The sequence below is a fragment of the Telopea speciosissima genome, chromosome 3 (assembly GCF_018873765.1).
Source record: "Telopea speciosissima isolate NSW1024214 ecotype Mountain lineage chromosome 3, Tspe_v1, whole genome shotgun sequence".
NCBI lineage: Eukaryota > Viridiplantae > Streptophyta > Magnoliopsida > Proteales > Proteaceae > Telopea > Telopea speciosissima.
The window spans coordinates 62386325-62413259 of NC_057918.1; the positions used below are offsets into that span (position 1 = coordinate 62386325).

General features: G+C 41.3%; 2 protein-coding genes across 4 annotated transcripts in view; both read left to right on the top strand.

The window, feature by feature from the left end:
* LOC122654352 (probable inactive ATP-dependent zinc metalloprotease FTSHI 3, chloroplastic) overlaps positions 1-11099 on the top strand; it is a 36702-nt gene extending 25603 nt beyond the window's left edge. Inside the window, exon 4 of the mRNA XM_043848413.1 lies at positions 10848-11099. Coding sequence (XP_043704348.1) covers positions 10848-11047 — 200 coding nt within the window. The 3' untranslated portion in view covers positions 11048-11099. The remainder of the gene's footprint in view (positions 1-10847) is intronic.
* A 15166-nt stretch (positions 11100-26265) lies between these two features.
* The window catches only part of LOC122656718 (reticulon-like protein B16), a 67174-nt gene continuing 66504 nt past the window's right edge, over positions 26266-26935 (top strand). For 2 of the 3 annotated variants that reach the window (XM_043851336.1, XM_043851337.1), the window contains exons 1-2: positions 26368-26397; positions 26696-26859. In XM_043851336.1, coding sequence (XP_043707271.1) covers positions 26703-26859 — 157 coding nt within the window. In that variant the 5' untranslated portion in view covers positions 26368-26397; positions 26696-26702. Of the gene's footprint in view, positions 26398-26695; positions 26860-26935 lie in introns of all 3 variants that reach the window. The other variant, XM_043851338.1, reaches the window with a different exon arrangement.

Genomic DNA, 26935 nt, shown 5'->3' on the forward strand with positions numbered 1-26935 from the left:
GCCAGGTTAACTCTCTAGGGACTCTGTCATAAGCTTGTTCTAGGTTAATAAAGAAATAGGAGTTTTAAGTCAGTTTATGGAGACACCTAAGCAAGCACACTGGGAGGCAGCCTGCTGAATTTTGCGATATCTTAAGGGTGGTCCAAGAAAGGATCTTATATACGACCAAATAAGCATATTAAGTATTGACCTTGTTAAGGAAGTATGGGTTAGAGAGCATGATGGGGCTAACCACTCTTCTCAAGTTACTAAAAAGAAACCTGGCGATAGGGCAAAGCAGCCTGACAAACCTTCTAAATCACGTAGATGATTATAAAGTCTTTCTTCTGGAATATCAGAGGAGCAGGGAAGGTCATTGGTAAAAGAGCCTTAAGTACACTTTTGAAAGAGAATTCTCCAGACCTGGTGTGCTTGGCTGAGCCAAAAATAGAGGTGAATAAATTTCCACTATTCTATTTCAATAGAAGGGGCTATGCGGCTGATGTTATCTGCAACTCAAGGAGGGTTACGGTCCCAAACCTCTGGGTCATATGGAAGATTCAGTTGTAGCATCCTGTGATTGTTGCGGAATCTGATCAACATATCACAGTTTCAATTAGTTGGCTGGAGCAGAGTCTGTAGGTATCATTCGTTCATGCTAGTTGCTTTCGGGCCAAGAGGCGTGAGTTGTGGCTCGATCTCGCTGCTGTCTCCCTCAATCCCTTTCCCTGGTTGGTTGTTGGTGATTTTAATGCCACTCTGGCATCCAACGAAAAACGAGTCTTGGCAGATTTAATCTGGGTTCAGTGGCGGACTTCCGAGCTATGGTTGATTCTTTTTTTTTTTTTTTAATTGAAATGCCCTCCTAGGGTCGATCTTTCACTTGGACAAACAACAGGAGATTGGGAAATGTGGCTGCTACACTTGGCAGTTGCTCTTAGCTAGTTCTCCAACGGATAGCATCAGATCATGCTCCTTTGTTGATCCAATCTGATGCTATTCCAAAGCCTTCTAACTGTCCGTTTTGCTTCCATAAGTTTTGGATGGAGCATTCAGATTTTCTAAATGTTGTATCTCAATCCTGGCAAGGAGAGGTAAGGGGGAATCCCATTTTCTGCTTGAACCAAAAGCTCAAGCGTCTTAAACAGATTCTTCGCTCCTGGGCTAGATCGGTGTTCCCCAATTTTGAGACTCTAGCGGATGCTAAGAACTTGGAGGACATTCATGTCCGAATTGAGAAGGAGGGCATGGATGATCAGTTATACGAGCAAGAAGCTGATGCAAAAACAGCCTATGTGAAGGCTTTAGAAAACCATGAAAAGCTTTGGATGGAGAAGTCACGCATCAGGTGGATGACGATTGGAGACAAGAACTTGAGTTTCTTTCATCTATATACCAAGATCAAGAGGGGAAAGGATACTATCAGGTCTTTAAAGAAGGAGGATGGTTCACTTATCACCTGACCAGCCCCAAATAGCCTCTCATGTGGTGAGTTTTTATGAAAATTTCCACAAAGCTATTCCTTTAGTTGCTCACAATGAGATTCTTGATTATACTCTTAAAGTGATTGATGAGGTGGATACCTTGGGATTGGAGGCTCTTCATTCTAATGATGAGATTGAGGGTGCTGTGTGGGATTTAGACTCTGATAGTTCCCCTGGCCCTGATGGTTTCATATGGGCTTTCTTCAAAAATTGTTAGGATGATGTATCTCATGATTTTTGCAGGGCCATCAAATTCTACTCATCGGGTTTCCTCCTAAGAGGGGTTAATAACTGTTTCATCACGCTGATACCTAAGGTAGAAGGTGTGCAATCATTGGATAAATTTAGATCAATTTGCATGGGCAATTTCTTCTGCAATACTGTCTCGAAGGTGTTAGCGACGAGATTGTCGGTCAAACTTCCTAGATTGATGTCAGAGTGTTGTAATATGGGTTCAGGGGTAATATTGTCCTAGGGGTAATAATGTCCTTGTACCTATTCTAGAATGTTCCCTATTCTATTATAAATAAAGCATGGCTGTAGTCACTCTGACTCAAGCCAGTATTCACGGAATTCAACTTAGCATCATAGCCAAAAATCATCCAGGAATATGGGGAATAATTGTTTTTTCCTTTCTTTTTTTTTTTTTTTTTTCTTTTTCTCTCTCTTTGGTGATTTTGCCCTAGCCTAACCACCGCCAGCCTCCACCAGGCCTCCGCCAGCCTCGCCAGCTTCCACCAGGCCTCCGACAGCCCTTCCGCCTCCCTTCCAGCCCCCTGTGACCCCTCTCGACCTCTCTCTCCTTCTCACAGAAGCCTTCTCCTACCTTGCCACCTTTTTTACACCCTTGGTGGTGAGTTGACTTCCACCAAGGGTCGTTTTCGCCTCCCTATGTAGTAATTTTTTTGGATGGTTTTTTTCTCTATTTTTTTTAGAACTTTTTTTCTAGCCACCATGCCTGACCATTTAGAGATCACTTTTGCTTCCTTTGGCCCCGATGGCACGTCGCAACGTGATTTTGTTTCGTTTCCAGCTAGCCCTATTAAATTAAATGGAAGCAATTACTTGTTGTGGTCTCGTTCTTGTTTGTTTGATATTGGTTTCCGTGGTCTCTCTGGCTACATCACCGGAACCTCTATCAGGTAGACTGATGCTGGTCCTGCACAAGATAGGTAGATTAATTTTAACTTCTTGGTTATGTCTTATCTGGTTAATTCCATGGACCAAGAGATTACAGGATGCTACCTTGTTCTTGACTCGGCTGCCAAGATCTGGAAGACAACCCAAGACACCTATTCTCAGGTCGGGAATGCCGCTCAGTGCTATGAACTCCGTCAGAAAATCCACTCGACAAAGCAGTTGGAGTTATCTCTCTCTCAATATTATAATACGATGTGCACTATGTGGCAACAACTGGATTTTTTGGGGACCTTCACTGCAACTTGTGATGTTGACGCCACCGCCTTCTGGAAGTGGGAAGATGGCTTACGGGTTTTTGAATTTCTGGCCGGTCTTAATATATTGTTTGATCAAATTTGGGTGAATATATTGAATCGTGATCCTCTACCTACTCTTGAGCAGGCTTATGCAATTCTTGTGGCGGAGGATAGTCGTCGGACTGCCATGGTTACTCCTGTTACTCAAGAGCGTTCGGCTCTCCTTTCCGGGTCTTTGAATCCTTCCCGTGGGAACTCTTTCCGCAATACTGGTAGTGATCGTGTGTCTGGTGATCACCCTCCTATTAAATGTGATCACTATGGGAAGGACTGGCATACCAAGGACTGATGTTGAAAGCTTCATATTCACCCTGCAGATACACATGGGTGTGGGAGGGGTGGATCCAATCGTTCCAACACTGTCCGGGCAAACCAAGCATCTTTTGACGAGTAACCCCCTGATCACTCTCTTTCCCAGGTTGTGGAAGAACTTCAGAATCTCAAGAATATGATGACACATTTGGATACATCTTCTTCATCTGGGTCTTCTTATTTGGCTGCATCGGCTATTTCCCTGCCATCCGACTCTACTACCACTCCTTCTACAGGTATTTCATTTGGTGGGAATTGTACCTTGGTCATACCCGACTCTTGGGTCATCGACTCTGGTGCAACCGACCATATGACAGGTTCTTCTTCCCTTTTTTCAAATATTCTCCTTTATCTAGTCATAATAAAGTTCGTGTTGCTGATGGGTCTCTTTCTCCCATCTCGGGCAAGGGATCTGTTCAGTGCACCTCTTCTCTTTGTCTTTCTTCTGTCCTACATGTTCCTAAGTTCTCTATTAATTTGTTGTCCATTAGTAGTTTAACTAGGGACTTAAACTGCAAGGTAATTTTTTTTCCCACTCATTGTTTGTTCCAAAAATTGGAAACGGGCCGTACGATTGCATGTGGTAAGGTGGTTGGTGGTTTGTACATGCTTGACAGTTCGCCAGCAGCATTGACATCTCAGGCCTTCTCTTCTGATTCTACCCCTGCATTACTTGAATAAAATAAGTGGCATTGCCGGTTGGCGCATCCACCTTTGAGTGTCTTAGCTACTTTATTTCCTAGTTTATGCAAGTAATGTAATCTAAACGATTTTTCTTGTGATGCTTGCACTTTGGCTAAGCAAACTAGGAATGTTTACCCTGTTTCTAATAATCGCAATGTGACTCCTTTTGATTTATACATTCTGATGTGTGGAGACCAGCCCGTTGTGTTTCTACATCTGGTTTTCGATGGTTTGTCACTTTTATTGATTGTTATAGTCGAACTACTTGAGTATATGATGCATAGCAAGAGTGATGTATTTCCCTGTTTTCATCTATTTCACAAAATGGTTCAAACACAGTTTGATGCAAAGGTGAAAATTTTACGGTCTGACAACAGCAAGGAGTACATGGATGGAGCTTTTCGCCAATATTTGGACTCTCATGGTATTATTCATCAGACTTCTTGCGTCAACACTCCAGCTCAGAATGGCGTGGTTGAACGCAAGAACCGATACTTGTTGGAGGTTGCTCGCTCTGTCATGTTTGCCATGACTGTTCCACCCCATTTTTTGGGAGATGACATTCTTGCCGCCACATATCTGATTAATCGGCTTCCTTCATGTGTCTTATCTGGTAGCTGCCCCTTTGATGACTTATTGGGATCGTCAACTTTTGTTGTTCGACCAAAAGTTTTTGGCTGTGGTCTTCTCTCGCAATCACCATCCTCATGGGAAATTTGACCCCAAAGGTCTTCGCTGTATCTTTCTTGGATATTCAACCACCCAGAAAGGGTAGAAGTGTTACCATCCTCCTACTAGGAAACTATTTGTGACCATGGATGTGGTTTTTCGGGTGCCTGAAGCCTATTTTGCTCCGCTGGTACCTCTTTAGGGGGAGATTTCAGGTGATGAAGATGTTCCTATGTAGCTCCCTTGGATGTACATGTTCCTACCATAGAGGATGTATCTATTGAATTGGAGGATGGGATTACCAGTGAGGAACAAGAGTAAGGGCAGAATGGGCAGCCTATAATTCAGGGGGAGTTTGGAGAATCAAAAGAGTTGAAGAAATTCTCTCGTGGAACATACTTTCCTCCTCGTGGAACTTGGCACAAAGAGACCAACACCACTACTCCCACACAATCAATACCTGCTCCAAGCCTGCTCCTAGTCATCACTCTAGTAAGCCTATTTCTGATCCTAGTCTTGATTTACCTATTGCTATTCGAAAACCTGAGCGGAGTTGTACTCAACACCCAATTTCCAATTTCGTTTCTTATAACTTTCTGACTCCTTCATTCTGTGCCGTTGTTTCTTCGTTATCTTCCGTTTCTATTCCTAACAATTGGTAGGAAGCAATAGCCGAACAGAAATGGAAGGAGGCAATGGATGAAGAAATGCATGCCCTGGAGAAAAATAAAACATGGGATTTGAAGGTCCTTCCACCAGGAAAGAAACCCGTTGATTGCAAATGGGTCTTTGTGGTGAAGCACAAATCAGATGGGTCAGTAGACAGATACAAGGCAAGGCTGGTTGCGAAAGGGTTGACCCAAACCCATGGAATTGACTACCAAGAGACCTTTGCCCCTGTAGCTAAGATGAACACAGTAAGAGTGATTTTTTCTTGTGCTGTAAATCAAGGCTGGAATCTCCAACAACTCGATGTCAAGAATGCCTTTTTGCATGGAGATTTGGAGAAGATGTTTACATGGAGATACCTTCGGGCTTTTCTTTCTCAGATACCCAGGGAAAAGTGTGCAAGTTGAAGAAGGCCTTATATGGGCTAAAACAATCACCACAGGGCCTGGTTTGGTCGCTTCCATAAAGCCATGGTTGCTAATGGCTATAAGCAAAGTAATGCTGACCACACGTTGTTTGTAAAAAGGGTGGGACAGCATATTACAATCTTGATCGTCTATGTGGATGACATAGTGATCACTAGAAGCGATACACAAGAAATTCAGAAGTTGAAGACTTATCTGGGCATAGAATTTGAAGTCAAGGATTTGGGTCAATTGCGGTATTTCTTGGGAATAGAGGTCGCCTATTTAGCCAAGGGTATATCTCTTTCCCAGAGAAAGTATACTCTTGACTTGTTAAGTGATACAGGGATGCTTGGGTGTAAATCTGCCAATACCCCTCTGGAGCCTAACACACACTTGAAGAGTAAAGAAGGTGACCCTGTTGATAAGGGTAGTTATCACAAATTAGTTGGTTGGTTGATATATTTATCCCATACCCGACCTGATATTGCCTTTGCAGTAAGTGTTCTTAGTCAATTTATGCACGACCCTCACTCTTCTCACCTAGAGGCCGCATACAGAATTTTAAGGTACCTTAAGTCTTCCACTGGAAAAGGAATCCTATATTCTCCACACAATCATCTTCAGGTAGAAGCCTTCACTGATGCAGATTGGGCAGGCAGCCTTGATGATAAAAGATCAATGTCTAGATATTGTACCTTTGTTGGAGAAAATTTAACTACTTGGAGGAGTAAGAAATAGGCAGTGGTGGCTCGGTCCAGTGTTGAAGCTGAATTTAGGGCTATGGCACAAGGTATCTGCTAACTTCTCTGGCTTAAGGGGCTTCTTTAGGATCTAGGTATGGTTGTTGATCTTCCTATACGGCTCTACTGTGACAGCAAGTCGGCAATCAATATTGCCCATAACCCAGTCCAACATGATTGTGCCAAACATGTTGAGATTGACCGACACTTTATCAAGGAGAAGTTGGAGCAAGGACTCCTTTATATTCCATTTGTTCAGTCTAGTGACCAACTGGCTGATGTTCTCACTAAGGGAATTAGTAGTAAGTTGTTTTATTTTGTTGTCAGCAAGTTGGGCATGTTTGATATGTATGCACCAACTTGAGGGGGAGTGTTGTTATATGGGTTCAGGGGTAATATTGTCCTAGGGGTAATAATGTCCTTGTACCTATTCTAGAATGTTCCCTATTCTATTATAAATAAAGCATGGCTATAGTCACTCTGACTCAAGCCAGTATTCAAGGAATTCAACACAGAGGAACATGTACTTTTCAGAAGGACAAGATAATATCAGAAAATATTGGTCTTGCTTCGGAACTAGCAAATCTCATGTACTCTGCGACTAGGGGTAGCGGTATGGGCATCAAGCTAGATATTTAGAAGGCCTATGATACCCTGTCTTGGGACTTTTTGTTTGCGCTCCTCTATAGCTTTGGTTTCTCTGATCGATAGGTTGGATGGATTCATCAGATTCTATGTTCCTCTAGAATCTCGATCTTTCTTAATGGCGACCCTGTTGTTTTTTTTTGGTTTGGAAAGGGGGCTTCGTCAAGGGGATCCCATCTCCTCCATGTTGTTCATTCTAGCAGAAGAAGTGCTTTGCAGAGGCCTAAATTTCCTTTTGGCTAGGAAAATGATCAAATCTCTCCCAGGTCTAAGAGGTGTGAAAGTCCCTAGTCATCTTCTTTTTCTAATGACGTTTTTATTTTTATGAATGCATCATCCAGGTATATTGCAAATCATAAATCATTTCTAGCAATGTACCAAGAGTTTTCAGGTCAGCGGGTAAACCTGGAGAAATGCAAATTATTCTTCGGCAGTGTTTCTCTAAGAAGAAGGCAACGCATATCAGATCTTTTGGGAATTTCAGTGTTCCCTTCCCACCCGTTATTTGGGTCTGGAAATTTTCAAAGCCTGGTCAAGCGTGATCACCTTCTTCCTTTGATGGACAAAGTTAAGGGGAGGCTCTTGGGCTGGAAAGGTAAACTACTGTCAATGGCGGGTTGTGTGGAGCAGGTTAAGTCTGTCATCTCTGGCATTCCGATTCATAATTGCTCAATTTACTAGCGGTCGGAATCGATAGTGAAGACCATGGAGCGTTGGATTCGAAATTTTTTATTTGGTCTGGAGATCTTGACTCCTCAAAGAAGGTTACGGTGAAATGGGACTCAGTTTGCTGTCCTAAGTGAGAAGGGGGGTTGGGGATTTGAAGATTGAGGGATGTGAACAAGGCGTTGCTTTGTAAACTTACCTGGCAGATTAAGCATGGGGAATCAGCAATGGGGCTTTTTTCGGTTCAAGATTTGTTAACTCTGATGGGTCATTAAAATCCCATTACAAACCCTCATCTATTTGGCCAGGGTTAAAAAGATGTGGGAATTTGTTACCCAAGAAAGATGGTTGGTAGGGAATGGCCAGAAAATTCAGTTTTGATCTGATAGCTGGCTTGGATCTTCCTCAATTGTGGAGCTCTCAAATTTGAATCGAGCTTTCTTTCAAGGTTTTTATTGTCGTGTTTCAGACTTTCTTCAACAAGCTGAGTGGTGCTTTCCTGATGTGGATTCTCAATTTTTGAAGGATATTTTTGCTTCAGCACAAGGTGTTTTGCTCCCCAATGCCCTAGGGGACGACTCTTGTGTCTGGTCTCTCTCTCCATCTGGTTTATTTTCAGTTGAGTCAGCATGGGAGGTCATCAGGAAAAGTCATCCAAAAGTTGCTTGGTCCTCGGTGATTTGGCAAAATGGCCTTCAGCCAAGACAGTCCATTTTTGGTTGGAAACTCTTCCACGGGTGTTTATTTCCCATCCAGGTGTGACCTTTATCTTAAATCTGAGGAATACCTGAACCACGTATTTGTAGAATGCAACTTTGCCTGTTCCATCTGGTCCCACTTTTCTTCTGTTTTTGGTTTGGGCTGCCGCAGCATCTCTCGTTCTATGATGTGTTTAAATGGTGGAAAAGAAAAGCTGCTATTGTTTCCTTAAAGGAGGCATGGATGTCTATTTTGATTCTGATCCCCTACTTCATTTGGTTGGGGCGGAATTGTAAGCGCTTTAAGGAAAAGTTGATAAGCCATGCTCAGGTTTCGAATATGGTGAAAAGAGAATTTAGTGCATTAGCCTCAGTTTTTGCTCGCCGTATTTCATCAGTTGCCGACTTTACTCGGGCAAGAAGGATGAGTCTCCAATGTTTTCCCCGTAAGCCCCAAAGATTGCTGGAGATTTTTTGGGTTCCTCCTTCAATATGCTAGATAAAGCTTAATATTGATGGCTGTTCGCTTGGAAATCCAGGAAGGGCTGGTGCTGGTGGTGTTTTTCGAGATGATCATGCCACTATGGTTTTTTCCTTCAGACAATACCTAGGTGTCAAAACCAATTTCGAAGCTGAGTTTTATTCCCTTATCTTGGGACTAGATCATGCTCGTAGGATGGATGTTTCTAAATTGTGGATCGAGTGTGACTCAAATGCTGTGATTGTCTCAGTATCTCAAGGAATCATCCCTTGGTTTGTGCGTCAATGTTAGCTCACTTTGCAATCTTATCTCTTTTCAACAGAGAGGAAGATTACCCACTGCTACAAAGAAGGAAATCCGGTGGCAGATTTCTTAGCTAAGTCAGCGGCAAAGATAAGGGAGTCCTCAGTGATACTGACTTTCCCGTCCTCTATCATTGATGAATTATTAATTGATGCCCAATGTAGGCCAAGATATCGGTTTCTATAGTATTTTCTGTTTGTAGCAGAGGTTCTCTCCTGCTGATGGCTTTGATGTAGGTGGGAGTTTTTCCTCTTTGCTTCTTTGTAGTTGTGTCTGGCCTCGGCTAGTTTATTTTCTTTCTTTTCTTTGTTTCCTATTCTTTTTTCTTTAATACAAATGATCCTTTTAGCAAAATAGAGTATTGACCTTGTCGGGTATTATGACGTTGACTGGGTTGGTGTTGAAGGTGATAGAAGGTCTACCACTAGCTATTGTACATTTCTTGGTGGAAATCTTGTCACTTGTAGGAGTAAGAACCAGACACTGGTGAGGTCTACTGTTGAAGCTGAGAATAGAGCTATGATTCATACTGCAGCTGAGTTGATGCGACTGAAGTCTCTTCTTTAGGAGCTTGGTTTCTCTATTACCAAGCCCATTAATATGTTTTGTGAGAATCAGGCAGCTATCTATATTGCCGACAATCCTGTCTTCCATGAGAGGACTAAGCATATTAAAGTTGGTTATCATTTTATGAGGGATGCTGTAATGAAGAAGTTGATTGCTCCTCCATTTCTCAATTATGGATTTATGGGAGTCAACTGGCTGAAATGTTCACCAAGGCCTTGTTTCAACCTGCTTTTCTTGATGGCTGTTCCAAGCTGGGCATGGGTGATATTTATGCTCCAACTTGAGGGAGAGTGTTAAAGTTATTATTTTTGTGTTTTATTCTTTGCTGTTGTCTATTATATTGCCATTTATAGTTTATCATAGTTCTTTACTTAATTGGGGCTTACGTGTAATAACACATAAGTTCAACAAGTCCTATTACTATTACTATTATTTTATTTTATTTTATATATATATATATATAATGCTGGCTCACGGTTTGGATGTATTCTATTCTCCACTGTAAATCGGTTTTTTTCTCTTCTCCTTCTTCTTGCTTTCTCGTACGCAGGTACTGTTTATTCCTGTCTTTGTCTTTGTCACAGCTGTCAAGGTGTCGCCTAGGCATCCAGACACCGTACTCACCTTGCTGGTGTCACCTTGCATCCAGGCCCCCTCCAAAGCCTTGGGTCGCCTAGAAGTCATGACAACTATGTAACTAGTAGTCAATTAAACCCCTAATGTGCATTGGTATAACTTCTGGTCTTAATGAATTTTTATCTAATCAAGTGCAGTAACATTCTTTCAAACTCAAATTTAAAATGTTTATTCTGTGGATATTGTTAAGTAGGAATATAAAATCAGATACTGGGAACCATACTGAGAATTGAGAGTCTCAAATTCCATTCTTCACTTGATGGCAACCTTCATCTGTCACGCTTGTAATTAGTTTGATTTCATGTATCATTTGTGAGTAAACGTGTGACTAGCGCTATTTTTATATGGAAACCTCCTATTGAGACACCCTTTGCTCAGAGCAAGTAATAATTGATTTTCTTGTTATTGCAGGTGGTGACACTGTAACAAGGGAAGATATCATGGAAGCTATAGAAAGGGCAAAGTTTGGGATAAATGATAAGCAGCCAACTCCTAGTACTTTTAGCAAGGAACTTGGTAAATTGTTTCCCTGGGTGCCATCTCTGATAAGAAGGAATGACATGAGAGACGACGGGTTGCAAAGCCCTCTTGGCTACCAAACACTCAACTGATGGGTATTTCCATTTCTCTGGCAAGCCCATGCATGTTCTTTCCCATTGTTAAAAGGGTCGCGTTCATTCCGTTGCTTGGTTGGTCTACGATCCTAAAATCCTCAGGTCACGGGTGAAGCTAATCTTGAAAAATGACACTGGCTTAGCACGATTTCCCATGGTGGGCATTGTAATTTTGCTTCCTAGTTGCTTAAGTATAATTTTTAGGTCTCCTGCCTACACGGCGACGATATATAATAGTTTTCCATCCAATTTCATCATATTCTGAACTAATTGATGTTTTTTAGCTATTCATTTTATGACAGATTGCCAATGAATATAACTTTTGGAGGTACTAATGGTCATTCATAAGGCTTTATGTTGGTTGTATTGTTTGCACAAGTGCATAGATGATGTTAATCTCTTATTAGCTCAAAGGAGCAAAGTTATCATCATTCTTAAATTTTGTTGGACTAGAAATGCCCTGGTTGTTTGAATTCATAAGTTGCTTGAAAGCTCCATGAGCACATCTTTTCATCAAAAAAAAAATGAACCACCAGGGTTATTAAGATCATCATTACCATACAAGGTTCTTGTGAAATCCCTCAACCAGTCTACTGAGATGTGTTTAACGTTTATGGATTTTGAAGCTAGGTAAACACAGTTAGGTAAGCTCAGTCAACCAGTTCAATCTGGTTATGGAACAGATCCAATAATCAAGTTAAAACACCATCAAGAAAGCGGAAAAGTTGTACTTGGTCTCTGATAGAATAGGCTATACATAATGGATGGGTTGTGAAATAAATTTCTATTGTGTTTGCCAAAACTTACGATATCTCTTCCCCCCCCCCCCCCCCTTCTCAAAAAAACAAAAAACAAAAAAACAAAAAAGATGAACCATAATTTCAGCCAATTTGTGAAAATTCTTTTGCATTGGTTATGATTTAAAACTGCTAAAGGTTAAATGGCCTGAATGTATGATCCTTAATTCTATAGCAATATAAAGACTCCTATGTTAAAAAAAAAAAGGTGACCCTAGTGGACAAGGCTCCTACAATTATGGGGTTTGGGGAGAGTCATAATGTACGTAGCCTTACCCCCTGCTTTTAGGAGAGGTTGTATCCTAGCTCGAACTCACAATTATTAGGTCGCAATGGAGCAACCTTACCGTTGCACTGAGGCCCATCCTCTACTTTTATGTTAAAAATGGGTTAAAAAAATAAGGAAAAAGAAAGCTACTTGGGTGGCAAAATGACCACCCCACCTCAATATTGGATGATTGAGTGTGTGCTCCCATTGGTCTCCACACTGGTGTAGGGGCCACATGACCAAGTAGCGTTCGCTCTCCCAAAAAAAATATTTATGTTTTTATATTGTACTCAACAACAACACAGCCTTATCCCAACTAAATGGGGTCAGCTACATGGATCCATTCAAAAACAAAGGAAAGTAAGAGAAACTTAAAAAAAATTGGATAAGAAAGGTAAGTAATGGAAAATGAAAGATGAAAGTAAGAGGAAAGAGGATAGCACAAGAATTCAGGAAAATCTCAGCTACATGGTGTCGATAACGTGGATCCTTGCCCTCCAATAGGCTCTATCCAAGGTCATACTTGGTACAAGACCCAAACTATGCATGTCATTCTTTACAACCTCACCTATGGTTATTTTAGGCTTGCCCCTAGCTCTTTTAGCTCTTTCAATCGGCATCAGATCACTTCTCCTTACTGGGGCATCCCCAGCACTCCGTTGTACATGGCCAAACCACCTCAAGCGACATTCTCGGAGCTGGTCGCTGATCGGGGAGACTCCCACATCCTCTCTAATACGTTCATTCCTCACGTTATTCTTCCTAGTTTTGCCGCACATCCATCTTAACATCCTCATCTTTGCAACACATAGCTTCACTATATGACACTTCTTAACTGCCCAAAATTTCGTTCCATACATCATAGCCGTTCGGACAACAGTCTTGTAAAACTTTCCTTGAAGCTTTAAAGGAATGTATCGATCACATAGAACTCCGGTCGCACCTCCCCACTTCATCCATCCTACTTTAATTCTTTGTGAGACTTCATTATTTATGTCACCTTCTTTTAAGGAATATGCTTTTATATTGTATTCGCAACGGGATATTGAAAGTCTATTTCCTAGATATTTTGTAGGCTAGAGAGATCTATTGGATATATATTGTGTCCATCAAACCCAAATAAATTTTTTTAATGTTAATTAATTTACATTCATTTATTATGCCAATTAATGTCTCAAAGTTATGCCTCAAAGTGTTCGCAACTAGGACAAAACTGGTCATTATGTTCATATGGTTGTCATGTTGTATATATTTTGAAATGTGATTTCACAATACAAGCATGAGTATTCATATTGCATGTGTATCAAATTGGATCATCTGAGAATCTTGCATGGACTACCATCAGTTGTTTTATGTAATAAGGTTCTTTGTAATAGCTCCTGGTTGTTAGACCTGAGAGGTCCTAACCCTTGCAGTAGAGCATTGTATGTTTTATTGTACTAAAGGCTGATGCATGTATTGGATATATATCAATGCGTTGGATATGCAGTGTTCATTTGTGAATGGAAGAGATGTTCGACATGGAATCCATTCTCGACTAGGGTGAATATCTTGAGAGGGTTATTCAACTATAATTGTGTTAAGACCTTGTACTTCTATGAATGCTTTTGGTGATTCCTTACTTGTGTACCAAGGTGAAAAAGTTTATCTTATTGGTATATCTAACATCTCTTTTTAAGTCTTACAGTGTGCAGGATGGTTTGTGTTGTTTCATTGGTTCCTTGGTTCTCACAGGATCAGTGTTGTGATCAAGGCGAATGTGCTATTTAATAGGAAAAGTGACCGGTTTGGCAGCAAACAAACTAGATTCAAAGAGAATGTCCAATGTATACTTCTGTTTGTTGATGAAGATGCCAGTGGAGTGTCGTGCAACCTCGATTCCGAGGAAATATTTAAGCTGCCCTAAGTCCTTGATGTGGAACACTGTTGAAGAAAGAGAATGAGGCCCTAAATTGTAAGTTGATCATCACCGGCGACGATGATATCATCCACATAAACAAGGACGGCTGTATAACTGGAGCTATTGGACTAGGTGAAAAGAGAATAATCGTCCAGTGACTGATGGTAGCCTGCGTTAGTAAGGGCCTATGTGTGAGTGGCAAACCAATTCCTAGACGCTTGTTTAAGCCCGTAAATGGGTTTATCGAGTCGGCATAATCGAGTCTCCCTTGTTATAATAGTTGGGTGGAAGACAGGTGTAGACCTCTTCATGGAGATCTCCATAGAGGAATGCATTGTTGATGTCAAGTTGATATAGGTGCCATTCGCAGATAGTTGCGACGGCAAGGAGGTTGTGAATAGTGACAAGCTTGGAGACTGGAGTAAAAGTGTTAATGTAATCAAGGCCTTCTTGTTGGGTGTAGCCTTTGGCGACAAGGCAGTCCTTATACTGCTCAATGGTGCCATCGGCCTTGTGCTTGATTTTATACATCCACTTGCAATCAATGGGTCTTTTACCGTTAGGGAAAGACTGCAAAAACCAAGTGTTATTCTATCCCAATGCATTAATCTCTGCCTCCATGGTAGCACGCCAGTGGATGTGTTTCACAACCTTACTAAAATTAGTAGATTGAGCTCAGAAGAGAGAAAAAATAAAAGAAAAATGGGAGTCAGATAAATTGTCAAATAACATGAAATTTTGAATGGGATAGAGGGGTGTACATGTCAACTGTGGCATGACAGGGGGAACTTGCAGCAGAGCAAACATAATCTTACAGAGAGGGGAGAGTGTGGGGGCTTGAAGAATGACGGGTAGGATGAGGAGGAGATGTGGGTAGAGAGGGTAATGTAGGTAGGGAGGGGTAGGGGTGGAGATGGTGGGGAAGGTGGTGACTTGAGGGAGGGGGAAGTGGTGATCACCGAGGGAGGGGATGTGAGTGGAGCCGAAGGGATAGTTGGGGGGGGGGGGGGGGCAAGTCGGGTAGAGGTAGGGGAAGGACAGTGGTGAAGGGAGGGGATGGCACCAAGGAGGGTGGGGTTGAGGGGGGGGGGGGAGGTGGAGAGAACGGGAAAACACCCTCATAGAAGGTGACATCCCTAGACATAAAGATGTTGTGGGAGGTGAGGTCATATAGACGGTAGCCCTTCTGACCATAAGGATAACCAACGAAGATGTAACAAATGGAGAGAGGGTCGAATTTGAGGCGACCCAGTAGACGGTAGCCCTTCTGATCATAAGGATAGCCAACAAAGATGTGACGAATGGAGAGAGGGTCGAATTTGAGGCGACCTGGAGCATGATTATGCACATAACAAAGGAAACAGAAAACACGCAGATGGGCATAATTGGGTACCTTCTTAAAGAGGAGTTCATGCAATGTTTTTTGTATAGGGGTATCCCAAATCCCGATTAAAAGGATAGGGCTACGATTGATTCCATATGGTCTGACCAGAGTATGGATAAGAGGTCAGGTTACGAAAGTGGGAAGGTTTTACGTACCCCATTCAGATGCTAAGATTCAAATATTATCTCAAACAAAATACAAAATTCCCTATATTAACATGCGAGAGTAACATATGATTAGATATCATGCATCACAAGGAATCAAACATGCTATATGCAAACACTGATATTTGCGCTAAAACAAGTTATTTTAACAACCTAAATGAATACGGGGTCAAGGTAAGTACATAAATTCAAATTTAAACCACTGATTAAAACATGACTAATTACATTAACAACATGCATGGTATAAGTACCGCCGCAGTCCTCGTGAAGTGGGGGTTTCCTCGGTCTCATGGCGACAGGATTTGCCTTTCATGGATTATCACGTATCATTTCGATACATTATTATGGGGGATTGGGATCATGCTTCATAGAAATGGAGTCGCCACCTAGGATTAGGGCCTAGGACCCAATGGGTGTAGCCCTATCCGAGGGTTAGCGGAAAGGGCTACGTGATTCCATATGGTCCGGTTAGAGATTATAGGTAAGTGGTCAGGTTACGATCGTGGGAAGGTATTAGCATCCCATCTCGCCTGGTTAAACCGATCTTTCTACTAGATACAAAGTTTCGAAAATTCTCCCTTAATAATATGTCCTATATCAACATGCAAGACTAGATTATGATGCACAAAACATGACAAAGAAAAGGAAAAATCATCTACTATGTACATTAAAGTGAGTTATTATAATGGTCTATATTCTGCCAAAATAAAAAGGAAAGAGACAAATACCTATCAAGAAATAAAACGAATAAAGAGAAATATACCAAATGAGAAATATACGATGTCCCACGGCTCAGGTGGAGACGGATGATCGACTTGCCTCTCTCTTATCGGACAGAGTAAGGGCTATATGAGATGAGTTTTGTTACACAGACTTCGGGTAGAGCAACGGTTGTATAAGAGGTTTCCGTTATCCGTATCCAAACAGAATAATGGCTTAACCTGAGATGGGAGCACTCCCTCTTCAAATAAGGTAATCGAAGGATCTTCCCGCGACTTGAGAGAAACCTCACAAAAATCACTCAAAGGGGGCTTGAATGGAGGCAAAAGGGCCAAAAAAATGGGCTAGGACATACTAAAAATATCTAAAATACGAACAGACACAAAATGGTAAAATGACCAAATTGCCCCTAGAGGGCAAAAATGCAAAAAATGTATGAAAATGATATCTTATGCTTAAATCATGTTTATCAATGTTAAAACATGTAGTACAAGTGGTAGGAGCCTCTCTGGGGTCCTAAACAAAGTTTGGCCATAAAATAACCAAAATGCCCCTAAGGGCAAAATGGTTAACAATTGTCCAATAGACATTTATGGGTATTTTAGGCATAAAAAATGATGTTAATAAACTTAAGATGACAAGGCATACCAAAATGGTATTATTGGAATGATGCTTCAAGGCCGCACTTGGTAAATTACCAAAATGCCCCCGAAGGGAAAAAATGACTTTTATACGTAGTTATGAGGTATGATGCATGGAAAATTCATAAAACACCTTTAAAAATATTAATATGTACACTAAAGCAGGATACTTTGATTGCCTACATCATGCCAAATTCAAAATGATAAGGGGATGGAAATACATGAATATGATCTCCAACAAGGATTGGAAATGGAAGAAATTTTGCGTAAAAATTTCAGCAAAGATTCGGCTCTATTAGACGAGCTTTGTCAATGAAATTTGGGTAGAACCTCGACTTATCAAATGAACTTTTGTTGACGAAATTTTGATAGAACCCCGACTTATTGAGAGAACTTTGGCTTATCGGATGCACTTTTTCAACGAAATTCGGGCAAAACCCCGGCTCAAGTGGAGAGGGAAGGACTCTCTCTCTCTCTCTCTTGAAGGACTATACCTCCTAAAAAGGATTGGGTTTAGAAGTGGATCACACACGCACTTCTAAACCAAATCTAAAAAAATTCCCATTTTTACAGATTTCGAAACATCGAGGGGTTTATTGAGGGACTATCCGCAGAGTAATGGGACATTAAGGCATCGAGACAACCTAAAAAAGACTTAAAAAAACAAACTCAAAAGTAGAGCTCCAGGGCAGAGAATTTCGGGCTGAAGCTTGAAATTCTCTTTTAAAACAAGAGGAGGGGTATTTATAGGTTAGGAAAAAATATATTCTTTTAGATATTTGTTCTACATCCCCTTTTGGGCTCCATAGATCCGTGGATTCCTAAATGGACCCGGATCACCTCCAATTGGCTCAGAAATACACTGTTTCACTATTTTGGGTGCCGTTTCGTGCACAGACATCAGAGTTTGCGTAAAATATACCATTGGATTAGTCTTTCAGAGAACTATCCATTGGTGCAAGTTAAAACAAAGATTAACCCTAATTTGGTGCTAGGGGAATTTCTGGCAGTCTTTTTTAATACTACTTCTGCACCCTTGGCTAGCATTAAGTATTTTTTACTTAAAAAAATTATCCTAACCTCATTGGGGTCATGATGTGGTAGGTTAGTTGGTTGAGTTCTTCTTGAGAGAGATATTGTGCCAATCCATGTTCGATTATCATCATTATCAGGGGGTTGACAAAATCCAGTCTCTACAAAATGCCTCTCTTTGGCCAAGGCCTATCCATCGGCCAAAGGGCAAAAACAAAAGAGTATTTGATTTTTTTGCCCAGTGCATGTAATGTCGGCATCCTACTTAGGGGTGAAGGAGATGCAATGCAAAATTATGAACGACAAAACTAAACCAAGTAAAATCGATCGGTTAAACCAAGGTCCAATAAAGGACTGAAAGATATGTACGTTGCCCCTCCTCCGGATGAAAACATGTAAATTGCCTTCCATACGACTATTTATCAGAAAAGTGCAATGTAATGCAAGGTTATGATAATTGTCTAACCAACTACATGGATTTAGGGAATAGTAAAAATAGATACAAAAACTCTGAAAATGGTCAAAATGATCAAAACTGGATGCAAAACCATATGTCGAGAAATGGGTATGATGTTCACTTAAGCTAGAGATACAGGTCTGGGAAATGGTCAAAACAGACACAACAACTCAGAGAATGACTGAAAATGACCAAGAGCGGACGCAAAACTAGGGGACAAGAAATGGTCATGATGATCGCTTAAGCTAGCAAAACAAATCCAGGAAATTGTCAAAATAGACACAACAAGCTCGAAAACGACCTAAAACGAGTCGAAACAGTATGCAGAACCATGCTTCGAGGTAAAATGTGTTTGAGATACCTAAATTGGATACAATTAACCGATTTTACTCAAATTTCTTATTTCCAATTTTACCCTTGCAAATAATTTTTCTATTTTATAATGTAAATACCTAATGGGATCCACATCACTATCTCTTCTTCTTCTTCTTCTTCTTCCTCCTTCTATAACTCCACTAGCCCCCACCCCCTGCTGCAACCCAACCCACCACCATGTCCCGCCCTCCCCATCTTCCTCTCCCTCTCCCATCTGTTACTTCCCCAACCCCCACCCCACCCCCTGCTACGATCTTTGCCCCATTACGACACCAAAGAGAAGCGTAGGTTTCATCTTCTCCTGTTACGCTAAACAAAATCACAATCTCCAACAACACTAGTAGTTTATGTCTATCTCTGCAACTCACACTCCGAGTCTAGATAATCGAACTATAGTGAAAAAAGTAGAGAAGAGAGTTTCAAGATGGGAATCAAGAAACATTAACATGCGTCATAAATATAGGATAACATATTGTTGTTCATAGGGCCAAGATGGATAAAATGATTTTCAATTTTTATATAGGTTGTTGGACAAGTGAGTGTCCATCAAACCCAGTTCGGTCCGGTTCAACCCGGTTCACCTTTGTATTAAACTTTTATACATTTTAGTTTAATATTATCACATGCGATATAAACTTTTTGAGTATTATGTGTCCGTAAGTTTTACTTAAAATGGTAGTCACGACTAGGGTTTAGGCTGGGTACCCTTATCATATGGTCGTCGCATTGGGTATGCCTAGACATGTGATGTCAAGGTACGAATGCGAGTGCTCACATGTTTAATGTGTGCATTGGCGAAGAATCTACTTTGTTGATTCCCTCATGTATTACTGTCAGATGTAGGAAGGGATAGACATGTCTCATCGACACCCATTGCCTGAGGGAACCCTGTCGCTATAAAATGTGATCGCATTCTTTGGTTCGTCAATGACTGAGACTCAAGTGAGTCAAAGCCGGTGTTCTAGGAATACGTGAACACTTTGTTAGTGAAGGAGTTATCCAACATGGTCACCACTGCCCGATTGGGGAACACCAAGATTGAGACTGCCTGTGTATGGTCGGATAAGAATCTGGATCCAGTGCCGTTTTGGAAATGGTTTTGCAAAATTCTATTTTACATAAAATGATAGATTATATATAATTATTTGAACAAAGTGTTTTATCGAGTTTTGCGGGACCCAATCAGATGCACAGATGCTCTTATATGGACATGTACTATGGATTGGGGTTTGGCAGTACATGTGTACATGCCCTAGATTCCATAATGATGGTGTTGATTAGTGGGGGGTTGTATATGATAATTTGTTATCATATAGGGAGTTATTTGGAATTTACTAATTTAATTGGTTCTTTATTTAATTAATGGATTTGGTGCTAATTATAATTATCCATAAATATTAAATAAAGTAACTAATTAATACTTTCCCTATTAGATTCTGCTTCTTCCCCTTTTAGAAGCACTTTGAATTTAAATAGAACTGCCAAACTGAGAGAGAGAGGGACAAACTCTCACTGGGATTAAAGTAATCCATCCAGGGTTTAATTAAAACCCTAGCTCTATATAAGGACCATAAAACGCAGGAGGGGCATCAGTGCTCTGCGTTTTCAAGCTGGCCCCCTCTCTCCTGCGTTTTGGTCACTCTCTCTCCCTCTTGTGATCTCTCTCCTTCTTCTTCTAGTTTCTCTCATCTGTGTTTGAGAGTTAGGGTTTTAGAAACCCAGATCTGTGCTAAAGAATTTGAGAGCATCTGGGATTGGCTTGAAGAACCTTGGTAGCGCCATTGGAGGTTCAGATCTGTTTACTTGGAGCGCTCACAGGAGGAAGAACCATTGTCTATTGGAGGAGCAACACTTGAGGCTCACCAGGTTAGCAATTCTTATTTAATTCCTTCAGTTATTGATTATTAATATTTATGGGATGTGAAAGAAACTCGAATCGATTTGTTTCTGCTGCGCATTCGAGTATGGGATGGATCCCTCTTTCCATGTGATGGATTAGAGATGCTTTTCTCTGTCCTTATTGCATTCTATTATTGCATGGGACACAACAGGGAAGGAGAAACCCTAATAGGGATGCACTAGGGTTCCCATGGGCAACCATGGGAAACCCTAAAATTAAATGGGCCACCCATGGGACACCATGGGATAACCCAGGGCGTGCAAAACCTTAATTTTTCTGTATATTGGTTTGCCATGGTGAACCATAATGATCTCATGGACCGTAGTTTTGACCTACATGGGTCTCATTCTAATTCTTTTTATTTTTTTGGTAAGAGGTCTCATTCTAACTCACAGCTAATAAAAGAAAGGCTTTTGAAGTAGCTTCTATATAAACAATTCCCTTTGTAATAGATTGAACTCTAAAAGCTTCTCCCCAACTTGACCCAATTTAAAAAGCTCTTGGTGATCCCAATCGTAGGCCACCATACAATGGGAATCCTCAACCATGCATTACACTAGATTGAAGAGGTTGTGTGGCTAAATGGAATCGGGCGTGGAGGGTTTGGTGTTACACCCCCATCCCAAATAGGGATAAAATACAATAAAAAGGGGTATAAATAGGATGACACGTGTCACCCCCACATTGCCAGGATCTTGATGTAGTGGCTCGAATCACAGTCAACTCAATACAACTCATATGTACATCAGAGTGCGGGAAGAAATACATTTACAATAAAAGTAAATGTAGATGCAAAAGTAAAGTGTTTACAATAATAAAAGAGTTCAAAAGTCTAAGTTATAGATAATTAATATATTATATCTTTTCTCAAGTGATTCACTAAAACTAAGAACAACAATAATATTAAAGAGTTTATACCATACAATTGATGAAACTTAAAAGGAATAAAGAAATAAGTGTCTCGATCCAAGTCACCGATTGCACGTCAGCAACACCGAGCAAAACATATCCAAGAGAAAGAGCCACAGAGGTTTCCACTAAAACATCACCTGCAACACATCTAAAAAGGTTGCATAAAGAGGGGTAAGCTCCACTGAGCCCAGTGAGGGGATGGGAAACATGCAAACAATAACACATAGTCCATGATGCATGAATTAATTAACAATATTAGCCACCTAGCAAACATGTCTAAGTCACTAGGTTCTTGCTACTGCAACAACTCAGGAAACATCATGGATCACTTATTTTATCACCATGATGCAACCTCAATTGTTACCTTGGGGCCCGCACTGGTAATAGCCACTCGCCACCCAGAGGCAAACCCCGATAACTAATGATTATCCTTGACCTGGCCTCGTATCACTCCTCAGGTACACAAGGAGCCTTGGTTACCCAACACCTAAATCCCTGTTGGTAAGGGTTGTAGCAAGGGTAACATAACCATAACCATACTATATGAACTATCGTGTCGAGAGGTATTCCAGGTGCATCAACGTCCCATACCATCTAGTACCCGGGTACCAGCACGACATGACACATGACAAACCATATAATAGCACTAATCGTATGATGCAATATGATACTATCGTATCAAGAGGTATTCTGGGTGCATTAACGTCCCATACCATCTATCACCCGGGTACCAGCACGACACGGCACATGACAGACCATTTATAAACATGATGAAGGCGTTAACAAGCCACATTCATAACACATACATTCACAATTTCCACAAACATAGTTATAATAATGCAAGAATACGTATGCATGAGAAATGGCATACAAGTATAACATAATGCAAAACACTCCCAAATTAAGTCAAATCCACACCCACTCACCTATTAGTTCGCGAATTCATTTATTAGGGTTCATCATCGATAAACATATGATAAGCCTCACAGTAAGAGTAATGGTGCCTAAAGAAGCGTGACAAAGCGAGTTAGGTAAGGTAGGAGGAGTCCCAAAGAGACTCCAAAGATTAAGTCTTAAGGAAGGATAACAGAGTCCAGGTGGACTCTTGAGTGGAGGCACAGTGCCTGGGTCCACCCCGGGCAAAATACTCAAAAACCCAAGACTGGACTCTTGGGTGGATTCTGGTCTGGGTCCACTACTGGGTCCAGTGTGAAGCAGCAAGCATACGGACTCACGGGGCAAACTCTGGTCTGGGTCCACCACAGGGTCCAACTGTAGGCAGAGAAGGGGTGGACTCTGGTTGTGGTTTTTGGTCTGAGTCCACCACAGGGTCCAGCTGTAGGCAGAGAAGGGGTGGACTTTGGTTGTGGTTTCTGGTCTGAGTCCACCACAGGGTCCACCACCCTGCTGAATCCGAAATTCACCACATGCAAGCTCTCGAACTCGATTTCTCTTGGGTTTCAGTCCACAAGAACTTGAGAAAAAGGTCTATAAGCCACCTAGGGTCATAATACCCTACCCTTATCATAGGGTTGTTGGGTTCAAAAGGTAATTTCATCAAAATCCCAAATCTGGGGTTTCTCCACCAAGAACCCTAGATCCAAGAATTAAAATCCAGAAAAGGGAAGAGAATAGACTCAAGGCTAGCTTCAAGCCTCCAAGTAGAGAGGATACTAACCCAAAAGCATCCTTGGAGGTTCAAAACCCCCAACCCAAATGGTTTCATCACCAAACCCAAAAAGAATTCAAAAAGGGAGAAAGAGATGGATTCAAGAACCTACCTTACCAAGATGGTGACTCCTAGGGAAGAATGCACAAGCCTAGAACTTCCAATTCCTTTCTTCTCTTCCTTCTTCTTCTCCTTTCCTTCTCTTTTTCCTCTATTTTTTTTCCTTTCTCTCCTCACCTCCATGGTTTTGCTAGGTTAGAAGAGTTAGTGGCTAGTTAGTGAGTGCTTAGTGGTTTTGTGAGTGGATAGATGGATTAACGCATGGCTTAGTGGGTGGATAGATGGATTAACACATGACTTAGTGAGTGGATCATGAGACTAATCCACAAAACTCCAAAATCCTCAATTAGCCTCTAGTGGGTCCCTAGGGCACTTTAAGACAAGACCCACACTAAGTTATAAAAGAGATGGTGGGGCCCACGACACTTTACCCACAATAAACCCTATGGTAAGTGTGGACTCACCACCAGGTCTAGCTCAGGGTCCAGCCTACCAAAAATAGGGTAAACCCAAGGCAATAAGCCCCGGGCTTTGGTCCACCTTTCGAGGGTTACAAAGGGAGCACATACACATGATATTTAAGGATTAAACGCTCACCTTCACGCGGTCACATCACCCATCACGTCAAAATTTCACCCTTTTATTCCAGTTAACTCCTTGACTGTCACGACACAATAAACCCTATGGTAAGTGTGGACTCACCACCGGGTCTAGCTCAGGGTCCAACCTACCAAAAATAGGGTAAACCCAAGGCAATAAGCCCCGGGCTTTGGTCCACCTTTCGAGGGTTACGAAGGGAGCACGTATACATGATATTTAAGGATTAAACGCTCACCTTCACGCAGTCACATCACCCATCACATCGAAATTCCACCCTTTTATTCCAGTTAACTCCTTGACTGTCATGACCCAAAGTCACAGGTGTTGACCGTTGACAGCGCCGTCACATCTACCGGCGAAAGTTCGATGTGACCCGAAGAATTAAGGTGTAGTTTGGGTGCGGGTATAACATTTGGTGTTGCAACGAGGTTGATATGGCAACAGGGGGTGGGGTGGGGGTTAGGAAAGTAACGGAGGGAGAGGAAGACGTGGAGGACAAGGCAATGTGGTGGGTTGGGTTGCAGTAGGGGTTAGGGGCGGGTGGGATTGGGTTGGGTTGGGTTGCAGCAGGGGGTGGGGGCCGGTGGAATTGCAGGAGGGAGAAGAAGAAGAAGAAGAGGGGACTGTGATGTGGGTCCCATTAGGTTTTTACATTGCAAAATAAAAAGTTATTTGCAAGGGTAAAGTTGGAAATAGAGAAAAAAATGAGTAAATCGGTTAATTATAATCCAATTTAGGTATCCCAAACGTAAGAAGTGAAACGTTGGATACTTAAATTACAATTTGTCAAAATCTTAGGTACCTTGGATACCATTTACTCCATTTTTTTGAGCAAATTACATGCACCCCCTGTAGTTTGAAATAATAACAAAACACCCCCTAGTTTCACTTTTACGTATAACCCCTTTATGGTTCACGGTGTTAGAGAACTGTTAGTTTTGAAAGTAAAAAGACAACTTTGCCCCTTATACTTTAGCACTGGCCTTCTCACCACCAATGAGAGTATCATCAGGTTCATTGAGATGGGATCATCGAGATTAGAACTCTCAGTTGTCTCGTCCAAGACCTCGTCTTCCTCCATCATACTCGTCACCTACTGGTTACTATTGTAGTTAATGTTGTTGCTGGAAGAGCTCTGCTTATTATTACCCTTTCGTCAACCCATTCTCTTTCTTCTTTTGCCTTTTGGCTTCAGTTCTATTCCAGGATTCTTAGGGTAGGGTTTCTCTTTGGACTGCTTGTCCTACAACAGTGGGACTCACAAAGCTGAGCGAGGGCTAAAGGCTCCGAGGGAAACCAATTGCCGAGGAGATCCGTAAGGAAGAAGACCAACCACCTTCTTCTTCAGAGGAAGTCCATGAATCATCATCATAAAATGAAAAAAAAAAATCTCTATGACACAGATGATCAATCCACCGATGTCAGTGAAGTCCCCCCCTTTCCATTCAAGGGGGAAAAATTACCTTTAAGTGCCAAATGTAGTCGAAGATAGCCGGAGAGAAGATGGATCTGCTGGAGAGGACAGTGGAGCAGTGCTTGGTTTGGGGATTTATAGTAGCAGTAGCAACAACAACATCTTCAATTTCCTCTCTTCAATAGCAACAACAACACCGATGGCAGCACCAGCGAGCACCAACGATGATTTATAGCAGCAGCAGCACCGGCGTTGATTCTCCTCTTCGCAGTTCGTCGGAGAAGAAAGGGAAAGGTAAAGAAAGATGAAAATGGAAGGGTAATATAGGATTTTTCAAAAGTTTAACTACAACTAATAGTTTACACTTCACGGTAAGGGCTTATTTGTAAGCCGTCCATAAATCCAGAGGGGTGCACATAAAAAGTGAAACTATATGAGGTGTTTTGTTATTGTTTCAAACTACAGGCGGGATGCATGTAATTTGTTTTGTTTTTTTTTTTGGGTGGTAAATGAGTTTCATGCATGAGACGGGTGACCTTTATTAACCATCTTGAAGGTTTGTAGAACGGTCTCGGCCCAGCCCACGACGTTGCGTAGTCGGATATCCGTTTCGAACCTTCTCTTATTCATGTTGTTCTGATCCTCGACAGTGGGAAGGAAAACTCAAGAACGTCTAATCCCTCTCTCCCTCTCTCAAGCTGTGACAGTGGCAAAAAAAAGAAGGCATTAGTTTTGAAGCTTTTGCGTCTCCAGAACGTAAATTTTGCTCGATAACCTGTTTTACAGCGAAGTACAGCTTTGATTATTCCAATATGAACGGAAAATTAGTTATGTTTTTTTTTTGGTAGAAAAATTTGTTATGTTTTCAATATTATATGCTTCCTCTTTCATCAAAAAAAAAAAATAAAAAAAAATGTTTCCTGTGTCTGTTTTGTTCATGCCTGCCTGGTATTAACGAACACCTTTGGAGATCCTTTTCTTTACTTTCAACTTCCGTTCCTCCAACCTTCAAACACCGGAAAAGAGAGTTTTCTTTTTTTAGTGGTTTAATTTGGTATAATTGAATGCTCCTAGGTCTTTCTTCCCAAGTAGATGGGCCAAAATTCCATTCCGTAATATTAATTTTTCTGTAAATAAAGTTGGAGGGACTCATTGCATGCTTCTTCTCATTCTTCTCCATCGTCTTATATTTATTCTTATTATAATTTGTGTTTTCGAGTTATTAGGAGAGCAGTATCTTCTAAATTTGATTTCCGTAGGCATTTTTTGCAGATACTTGATTGAAGTTTTGATATTCAATGTTACTGTTTCTTGTAAAATTTGATTTAGCATTGTTCGCATTTATTTTCCAGTGGATTGATGGATAAGTCACAAGGCTTACCATCTCTTGATGCTGAAGGAGATACAAGGAAAGAAAATTTGGTTGACCCTTGCTGTTCTTCATCTTCTGGTTACCAGGGGTATCGGTTATTTGATCGCCAAAGGTCGATGTGGCAGATAATGGGAGGAGGCAAAGGTATGAATGTTCCTAAATATTGCTAAATCAGATTCAATTTTATCTTTTTGGGTAAGTGGGTACAGTTTGAAAGATG